General features: G+C 40.3%; 1 protein-coding gene across 1 annotated transcript; it reads left to right on the top strand.

Moving 5' to 3' along the window:
- Positions 1–426: 426 nt before the first annotated feature.
- Positions 427–9,693, top strand: LOC124253546 (proline hydroxylase buaE-like). Its single transcript, XM_046687349.1, has 8 exons — positions 427–609; positions 2,357–2,478; positions 3,825–3,891; positions 5,640–5,753; positions 6,214–6,307; positions 6,538–6,626; positions 7,773–7,883; positions 9,440–9,693. The coding sequence occupies exons 1-8, from the start codon at positions 439–441 to the stop codon at positions 9,614–9,616; spliced, it is 945 nt and encodes a 314-aa protein (XP_046543305.1). The 5' UTR covers positions 427–438; the 3' UTR covers positions 9,617–9,693.
- The last annotated feature ends 665 nt before the right edge of the window (positions 9,694–10,358 follow it).

The following is a 10,358-nucleotide window of genomic DNA, read 5'->3' as shown; positions in this document are numbered from 1 at the left end:
GTTACTGATTAGCATACTGGGGAACAGGTTCCAACAAACCCACAATATTGGCGTTTGATCCCGTTCTTCAGGGCGTCTTTAGTCAATGACAAGGGTACATGATCTACGAAATCGAGCGCAGACGGTAAATCAAGTCATTACAAGTATTCATTGGGCTACTGCGTCTGTAAGAGGAGTTGGAGAGACTCCCTCTAAACTAAATTGGAAGACTCACACGGCGTTTGCCTCGTCAGCTGTGACTCAATGTTTAACAAATCGTTGCGATATTACAAACTACTCCTAAAATCTTTTGAAATTCCCAATACGACCATTATCATTATGCACACGTTTCTAGAAACTAATATATAGCAGAGTTGTATAGATGTAGGTCAGCAACAATACACATGACTGCCACGTGACTTGGGTAAGGATTTAATGTAGCAGCCTAAACGGGCCACTATGGCGGCGTCTGCTATCCCAATTATTGACTTCCAGAAGTACGGACTGAATGTTACCGACCCCAAGTCCGTGACGAGTGACGTCCTGGAGACCACGGCCAAGGAGATATATGATGCCTTTAGTACAATAGGCTTTCTGTACCTGATTAATCATGGCATTGAACAAAGAAAGGTAAACAGCATGTTTTGTTTCTAATGTATTGTGGACCATGTCGAGATGTTGTAGTCCACGGGCAGGCCCAATTGCGCCCGTAGTTTTGCTATTAAGAAAGGTAAACAACATATTCAGTTTTTGATATATGAAGAATGTTGAAATGTTGTAGCCCTAGGAAAGGTCGATGTTTATGCTTATAATAGTTACCTCCCTTAGTTACAAGAGGATCCGTTCCGTCATGGGTCCGAATGAAAGGATTTGAGGTTTAACTTTCTTTGAATAGCAACATAATGCTGTCATCCATCACACATTTAAAGTGTATATTGATAGAGTCCAGTACGTATCCTACATTCAATGTCCATGTATTGAAACAGAACCGTCATCTATTACTGCAAATCTGAGACGTTTTGCACGTTAAATTAAAGCGAATGGTTAACAACAGTTGTAACTGCGTCTGGAAAGACCCTGTTGACGAGGTTATCCGGGATCAAAGCCACCTTGCACTTGTTATATAATACAAGTAGGTCACGCCGTGATGTAATAGGGCGTCTCTGATTCCACTTGTACCTATCAGTTGTTGACTTTTCAACTAAAGATATGTGTCGTGTAAGTGACAATGAAGGCTGAAGTACCGTGTTTGTCTGACAGTATGGACTGGCTCGTGTCGGGTGTGTGAGCCCCTTGACCAGATGTGTACTCTTTCATCATGTTCTGGCTTGTTTGGCAATGAGCAAGTAAATAAAGTTTTGTGAATATGTGTCATTCGCAGCGCGTTCATGCTGTCACATGTTTCTAGATAGGCATAACCCGTGGATAGTGGATATTCATACACTACCAGTCATATCTCATCCATGCAATGTGTATATCAATACAGTGCCGTCATATCTCATCCATGAAATGTGTATATCAATACAGTGCCGTCATATCTCATCCATGCAATGTGTATATTAATACAGTGCCGTCATATCTCATCCATGCAATGTGTAAATCAATACAGTGCCGTCATATCTCATCCATGAAATGTGTATATCAATACAGTGCCGTCATATCTCATCCATGCAATGTGTATATTAATACAGTGCCGTCATATCTCATCCATGAAATGTGTTTATCAATACAGTGCCGTCATATCTCCCCCATGCAATGTGTATATTAATACAGTGCCGTCCTATCTCACCTATGGAAAGTATATATTAATATAGTCCCGTCTTATCTCACCTATGGAAAGTGTATATTAATACATTGCCGTCTTATCTCACATATGGAAAGTGTATATTAATACAGTCCCGTCATATCTCACCTATGGAAAGTGTATAATAATACAGTCCCGTCATATCTCACCTATGGAAAGTGTATAATAATACAGTCCCGTCATATCTCACCTATGGAAAGTGTATATTAATACAGTCCCGTCATATCTCACCTATGGAAAGTGTATATTAATACAGTCCCGTCATATCTCACCTATGGAAAGTGTATATTAATACAGTCCCGTCATATCTCACCTATGGAAAGTGTACATTAATACAGTGCCGTCATACTTCACCCATTAGAACAAAATACCCTCATCAGTCGACCATGCAGTGTTATATTCATACTTTGCTTGTTTCCTTCACGATGTTTGCCGTTGTACAAAACTTAGCGCTGCTCAAAGGTGACCGAGCTCCCATACCTTAACATAGGCTTATGCATTACGACAGTCCTAGCGCTAAGGTTGTTTTGTACAACTGTACACAGGTCGATGAATGTGGTATTGTTATTCCAGGTCGATGCCATGTTCTCTGTGTCCAACACCTTCTTTGATCAACCCGTGGAAGAGAAAAGGAAGTCTGCTCGAGTCCAGGCAGATCATGGTGACCATGGCTGGGTTGACTTGGAAAGCGAATCGTGAGTCACTGAATAATTGTAGCCTTATTTTTACTTCAGTTATTTGGTAGCTCCGTCCATTTTTGTAGTTGATTTATTAATGAAATTAAATTTGATTTTAAATTGTTTACAGCCTGACTTGTTCGGAGACAACTAATTATCTGACAAATTCATTTTTGTACCATGTCCACTACATACTAAATTGGTTAAAGGTCACATGCAACCAAAAAATCAAACATAATTAAAACACAATTATCACTTCTTCATGACATATAATATGCATTGCTGAAAAAACAAATAACAAAATTATAAGGGTATAATCGCTAATCAAAAGTGCAATATTTTGTACTTGGGTTTACCTCCCTCGAAAGGAAGCAGCCGGGATACCGAACCCAGTCAGAGCGGGTGGATGTGCACTCAAGTGTAACGGCTGGTTCATTAGCAGATGCCGCCTCCACGGCTCATTGTGTGTGTATATATAAAAAGTTGGGTTTTGTAAATACATGCTCATTTTTTGTGTATAACATTTTGCAATCAACAGACATCATAACATGTCATGTGTTCAAGTATCACACCTGCCTGTCTGTGTAATTACATAATGTGACAGAGACCGAACTCGGGCCATAAATCAATGCGTTTTGTTTATGGTGTATAGCCTGATTGGTGTTAAGTTCAAATTGCATGTGGTCAGTGATCGAGGTTGTGTATTGAATATTGTCATTAGCAGACAGGCAGGCAGACACACAGGTGTCAATAAAACAAGACACTGAGTTTTGTCTGTGACAGCGACATATCTATATCACAGTTAGAAATTGTGTCAACTCTAAATAATGACATTGCTTTTAAGTATCGAACTGAGAAAGTGACTCGGTAAGAAGAACGTGTGGTGAAACAGACAAATGAAATTAAATAAACAGTTTATTTACTGTCATAACATACAAATAGCTCACACCAAAGCCTTCACCGAGTATTCACAAGACAGCCCACTTCCAAGTTGCGCGAACCTATTTCACTGCGCACGTGCTATGAGCGCAGCCCAGCTGTTAAAACCCGTATTCCCCAGAAAAGTCTGGGGAAAATTAGTGAAACGTTTGAACTCCGATTTCGCGCGTTTTTTTTCATCGCGTTATTTTTCAACTTTATAAGTTAAATTTGCATTTTTGACGCTTTGTTTCGGTAAGTCCATACCGAAAGGTATCAGAATCTGCAAAGTTGTGTTTTGCGTTGCATGTGACCTTTAAGGCAGATAACGGGAAAGGTTTCCTTTAGCCTTGTCCAAAGTCTACTGATTATAGGGAAGTTGCGGAGATCCATACTGTTCAAAACGGCTCAGTTCAGTGATATCTCTTTGTTTATTTCCCCAAAAGGTTGAACCCCGAGCGAAATGTTGGAGATTTGAAGGAAGCGTTCAACTTTACACCCGGACATGATGGGGTATTTACGATTGTTCATTATCAGGAATGTGTATCCTGCTTGAAGCTCACCTGGCTGAACGTAATAATGCTTATTGCATATGTCATGGCCTGCATATCTCCAAGGATATACGTAAAGACTGCTCATAAGAAATCTTTTTTTTGCTGAATCTTGGAATGCTTGTAACCACTATGGTGCCACTTGAACATTTCAAGACTCTTTTGAAGAATTTCAAGTAATTTCGAGTATAGCCGCATGTAAAATGTGTAACAATAACAGGATGAAATTACATTTTCGTTTCGTCTGTGATGCATATGTAATGTTGGGAGGTTTATATTTATAATGTAGTGATACCAGTATTGTTCCACACACTCTGCAGTTTATTAAGTATACCCTGGTGATCAAAAGTGTGTAAATACCAAACATGTATATTATCTTGTATAAAATGAATTTTTGTTTCACGTGATTGTGCATGGCCCGATGGCCTAATTGCAGAAATAAACTCATTCATTCATTATCGAAAAAACACCAAAAACCTATGGAAGCCAGATTGAAATTACCTTTTGTTGTGGTAGCTTTGTATTCCGATTGTACTGAAACCCGACGAGTGAGTAGTTTCTAATGGACTCAAGATATAACATACAACATACCGTTCTTTAGCAGTGATGTGGATATTAATCTATACTTGACGTTTGCACATACCAAGAAACTAAAACTTTGTGTGAGTGATAAGATCTATGAAAGCGAATTATTTTAGCTCAAGGCATTCAATTGGCGATGGGATAGCCTTGTGGTTAAATCGTTCGCTCGTCACGCCTAAGGCCCGGGTGTGATTCCTCACATGGGTACAATGTGTGAAACCCATTGCCGGTGTCCCCCGCCGTGATATTGCTGGAATATTGCTAAAAACGGCGTAAAATTAGTCTCACTCACTCAAGGAATTCATCGTTTAGCGACACACTGTTACAAAACTTTCTTTTGCATCAAGTGTTCTCACATACACTTCATGTTGCTATTAAAACTTGGAAATTGTTTAAAAGTCTTCATATGAACCATATTTTGAACCAAGAAAAGTGAACAGACATTTTCAAACTTTTGAGTTCGTCATGTAAGGCGCATCACTTCTCTGTGCACAGTTTCGCCCCTTGTGTGTGCCAGGAACCTATTACCATGTGTTCGAATCCCGGTTGATTCTGATCATGTATCTTGGTTTATCAGCATCATGTGGATTATAGTGTGTTACACCAAAGTGGTAGACAGTTACGACCTGCCTTACTTTGGCATTTCATCCACTATAAAGCTGAAACATTGTGATGTAACTGAAATGTGGTGGTTTACTCCACCCTCAGCTATAAAGAACACATTCCGACAATAGCAATCCCTTGTGAGTTAATACGATAAGTATTATTTTATGTACGCAAAACAAACTATTTTCTTAATTATTATTCATGGGCAAGTCTTAGGTGATACATTTATGTACAATATCGTTGGAAAAAGGAATTCTTCCTAAGTAGATTTTCGAAATACTGCCCTTGTGTTACTATTCGCAGGGATATTAATTTGCTAAGTGATGTCATAAGTATAAAACTGTGGAAAAATGGCTTCATGTCAGCAATTCATGAAAATATCTGATTATTTTCATACCTATACCTTCAAAAACCTTAAGTTTTATACAGAGGTTCACATAGGTCAATTATCCTACCATGTCCTTTATACAGCCCCCTTCAAATCCTCCTAGGTGACACAAGAGTAAGGTTGGTCTGTTACAGCTGTGGCCGGAGAACCCTGCGGAATTTAAGTCCACGTTCGTGTCATTCTATGATGACTGCAGAGACTTGACAGACAGGATCCTTGATGTCCTGTCTATCAGCCTCAAGCTTCAGGTACGACACCCATCGTTGATTCATGAGATGAATTATGCCCTGTCTACCGGTCTGAAACATGAGCCATTACATTTAAGATGGTCCTGCTTTTGAGAATAGTCAAGATAGTCTGATTTCAGATTCAATTACTCCACCTTTTGGAATCAGATTTCAGTTTCATGTTTCAGTATCGGAAATTTCAGTTTCTGTATCTGTTCCAGAATTCAATTTGTCTTCGTAATTCAGGATCGCTATTACCTGCGTGAGTGTCTCAATTCCTCCCCGTGTTCTAGGATCGCTATTACCTGCTTGAGTGTTTCAATTTCTCCCCGTGTTCTATGATCGCTATTACCTGCGCGAGTGTCTTAATTTCTCCCCGTGTTTTAGGATCGCTATTACATGCTGGAGTGTCTCAATTTCTCCCCGTGTTCTAGGATCTATTTTACCTGCCTGAGTGTCTCAATTTCTCCCCGTGTTCTAGGATCGCTATTACCTGCGCAAGTGTCACAATCTGATGGGCAAGAAAGGCGGCGCCACCACACTGAGAAGTCTGTACTACCCCTCTCTGCCTGAATGTAAGGATTGTTACTGCTCAGTGTGAAATGGGTTGAACTGTTGCAGTTGCTTTGTATAAAACGTTGAGGTGTGTCTTTCTGTAAGGGAGGGGTCTGGTGGTAATTGTCGGGAAAGGGTGTAGGGTGTGAATAATGAACTGTATAACTGCAGTTTCAAATATACAATTCTCTCTTACGAGTACATATGCAATCTAATAAATTACAGAGACTTTCCAATTCTGCATCTACAGCCGTGAAGCCAGGTCAAGTTCGCTGTGGAGAGCACTCCGACTATGGGACAATAACACTGCTGTTCCAGGACGACATTGGAGGCTTAGAGGTAAGGTTCTTAATGTGTTTCTGGACAAAAAACGACACGAACTGAGCATGACAAAATGAAACTATAGTGATGAATATAGAGAACAGGTAGCACTTTATTCATTGAATACATATTTCAGTTTGAAAAAAACAAAACATTTTAAGTTTCTTCCGTGAATGCTTTTTTTCTTTTCTTATCATGATGTGGACATGAAGCACAACAATTACGAGGGGCGTTCAAAAAGCAGTCAACCTCACTTACAAAATGATACAAATGCAGCTGTTTTTGTCTTTTATTTCTCTACTTATTATCTGTCAAACTGAAGCAAATTGGTTTTGCTATGTTTCAGCCTCACGATCCCCATTTTATTTGACTTTTTATCTTGCTATTCCCCCAGAACGCGAAGTCTGCAATAAATGCATCACAAACTTCAGGAAACAAAATATGCACTACCGACCCCCGTTCAGATGACGTAATCATAAGGACGTAACTAATTCTAATGTTTTCACTTATTCATACATGGTGCCATGGGTTCAAACTAAATACTGAATGGTCACACAAGTTTCAGCTCTCAAAATGTTGTAAACAATGCCAGCTTGAATATCTGGGCACAATGTTGTTGAGAACATGAATTCGTTAGTGTTCATATATCGCGTTAAAGTTAGTGTGCAAACATACATAATATGATATGGTTCAGGTGATGAGTGCTGGCGGCGTATTTGTGGTGTTGGTGATGAGATGAGATGAGATGTATGTGATATGACATGTTTCAGGTGATGAACACTGATGACATGTATGTGGTATGACATGTTTCAGGTGATGAATGGTGATGACGTGTGGTATGACATGTTTCATGTGATGAACACTGATGACGTGTGATATTACATGTACCATCTGATGAACACTGATGACGTGTGGTATGACATGTTTCATGTGATGAACACTGATGACATGTGTATGACATGTATCATCTGATGAACACTGATGACGTGTGGTATGACATGTTTCATGTGATGAACACTGATGACATGTGGTATGACATGTTTCAGGTGATGAACACTGATGACGTGTGGTATGACATGTTTCATGTGATGAACACTGATGACATGTGGTATGACATCTTTTTAATGTGATGAACACTGATAACATGTGGTTGACATGTTCCAGGTGATGAACACTGATGACAGGTATGTGCCGGCTAAGCCTGTCCCCGGCGCCATCGTGGTCAACATTGGTGATATGATGCAGCGATGGACTGCGGATCAGCTTAAAGGCACAGTGAGCAAACGTTACTGTATAGAACCAAACGTAGCATCACGCAAAATTGTGAAACTTGTGTAAATGAACTGCAAGCTCAAAATGACCTTCTATGAATGTGTCGTGTACATTGACGCTAATGATGTCAGCCACTAGACTGTCTGGTTTAAACAAGATTATTTACAATTACTTATAGCGTTACACAAACAAAAAAACCCATCAAGATGTGTGTGTGTGTGTGTGTGTGTGTGTGTGTGTGTGTGTGTGTTTATGTAGAGTAGTGGACTTAACTATCATTACCTATGAGGGCGAAGATATCGGGGTTCATATATTTCATATGATGCCCAATTGCACAATATCAATGTGTCATGGCTACGCGACGTCATGAGCAATGTTATGACGTCATGTGTCTTCTATGACGTTGCGCCCTACATGCGGTGACGGCGGGTAGCCAGCCTATGTTAGACAGTAGATTTTTATTTTTATTTTCTTCAATTTCACGCCTTCGGTAATGAAAAGAACATTATATTCGTGCCCATATCATAGTATGTTTATGACACGAGTGCATAAATGTTGGTATTTACCCAGCGAGAGCTACCCGCCGTATGAAAAATATTAACCTCATATTTTCGCCCTCGTAGGTAATAATGAATGTCCCTTGAAAATACAACCGCCGCAGCGTCCGGATTCTTATACATTTATATTTACAACCTCTCTGTGGCCAAGTTAAGATCAGTGAGTAGTTGAGACCAGTCAGTTTCAGATTGGGGTAACTGCCTGTGTTTATGGCGTGAAGAGTCAATCTTGTCAGTCACAGATTGGTTAAATTAGGTAAAAACGTCAGAGTGCATGGTGACGTCACAAACAGTATGTAGACGTTAATCCCATGTTCTTTGGGCAAGCCAAATCTAAGAATAACTTGTACCAACATAGTACATGATGTCTGCTACAATGTTTTATCGTTCAGCTGTTCAGCTGATCATGGACACCTTGAGCTTGTGCAAGAAAACGGTACATGAATGGCTGAAAGTGTGTAATACGGGCTGTAACTCTGATCAGTATTCACATAGACAGGCGGCGGGTAATGTCCACATTAAGAGAAGTAACGGCATGAAGGGTCTGATCTGGTCCGACATAGCTTGGTAAAAGTCCACGTGGAACGGTCTGACGTATCAAATAGTACGTCGATGTTATCCCCGTGTTCTTATTCCACTTGGCCTACACGACATACGAACTACAAAGATGTGGTTCAGCTGTTAAGGTGATTATGGATAAGGGAACGTTACCTGATTAGCTGAAAGTTTTGAATACGGGATGTAACATCAATATTCCGCAGAATTGTCAATATCCACAGTAAACGTCTTGGGCTGCTACTCACACCGACATCCGCGGCGGGTAATGCCCACAGGTTAGTGTTGAAGCTTGACTTCATGCCCTAGGTTAAACATATGCTAGAACGGCCATCCTCACATATAGCTAAGTCATGGCGTCCATGACCTGACCTGAAATCATGATTGTTATTGAGGAACTTTGTTCCCTCTTGTGTCAAGTATATCCTCCACGTTTCTTATTTTCAGAAACACCGGGTCCTGATTCCTGAAGCGGAAGTTAAGAAACATCAGAGTCGACAATCAGTTGCTTTCTTTGTCAACCCTAATAGTGATACCATGATTAAATGTCTGGATGGTTCAGACAAATATGAACCAATCTCATGCGAGGACTATCTGAACTATAGGTTCAGTCTGACCTTTTAGTTATGGAGGCAAGAACTTGCCAACATTGCTTGAGAAATCTTATCCTTAACAATTAAACCATATGTTTTGCCGCTTCATCGTGTGCGTTTCATACCCTACTTTTACAGGATGGTAATGCTGGTAGACATCCCGACAACAATGGTACAAGAATATTCATTTTGAGCATCATTAAAATTATATGAGGTTAGATACATTTTAGGGTATAACTTGAATCTTGGTTAGAAATCACATATAGTACTTGGCTTGTTAGTTCTAAATATACAGACTAAGGTGATCATATGTAAAGCTCATTGTTGTTATTTGTGACACGGTAGTCAGTCGTCTAAGGCTCCGCAAATATCTGTGCAGAGTTGCTTCCCTATGACACGCCAGAAACCTATGCTGTGGGTTAGGTGAATGAGTGAGTGAGTTTAGTTTTACGCCGCACTCAGCAATATTCCAGCTATATGGCGGCGGTCTGTAAATAATCGAGTCTGGACCAGACAACCCAGTGATCAACAGCATGGGCATCGATCTGCACTTTTGGGAACCGATGACATATGTCAACCAAGTCAGCGAGCCTGACCACCCGATCCCGTTAGTCGCCTCTTACGACAAGCATGGGTTACTGAAGGCACATTTCAACCCGGACCTTCACGGGTCTGTGGGTTAGAATACCGATTGGGTATTGTGCCACAGTGGTTAGGGTCGGTGATTTGTCTGGTACAGAGTTATTTGGGCACACAAACAGCACACACAGTCA

The sequence above is a fragment of the Haliotis rubra genome, unplaced genomic scaffold (assembly GCF_003918875.1).
Source record: "Haliotis rubra isolate DU_JTF1 unplaced genomic scaffold, ASM391887v1 Scf544, whole genome shotgun sequence".
Taxonomy (NCBI): Eukaryota; Metazoa; Mollusca; class Gastropoda; order Lepetellida; family Haliotidae; genus Haliotis; species Haliotis rubra.
Note: the sequence above shows the minus strand (reverse complement) of the source record. Positions and strands in the feature narration are given on the sequence as shown.

What these genes read in the sequence shown, in the direction of transcription:
- LOC124253546 (XM_046687349.1), top strand. Translation starts at nt 439, where the DNA reads ATGGCGGCGTCTGCTATCCCAATTATTGACTTCCAGAAGTACGGACTG. An exon ending in ATGGCATTGAACAAAGAAAG is followed by an intron (nt 610 to 2,356) that starts GTAAACAGCATG and finishes TTGTTATTCCAG; the next exon opens with GTCGATGCCATGTTCTCTGT. An exon ending in CGGATCAGCTTAAAGGCACA is followed by an intron (nt 7,884 to 9,439) that starts GTGAGCAAACGT and finishes TCTTATTTTCAG; the next exon opens with AAACACCGGGTCCTGATTCC.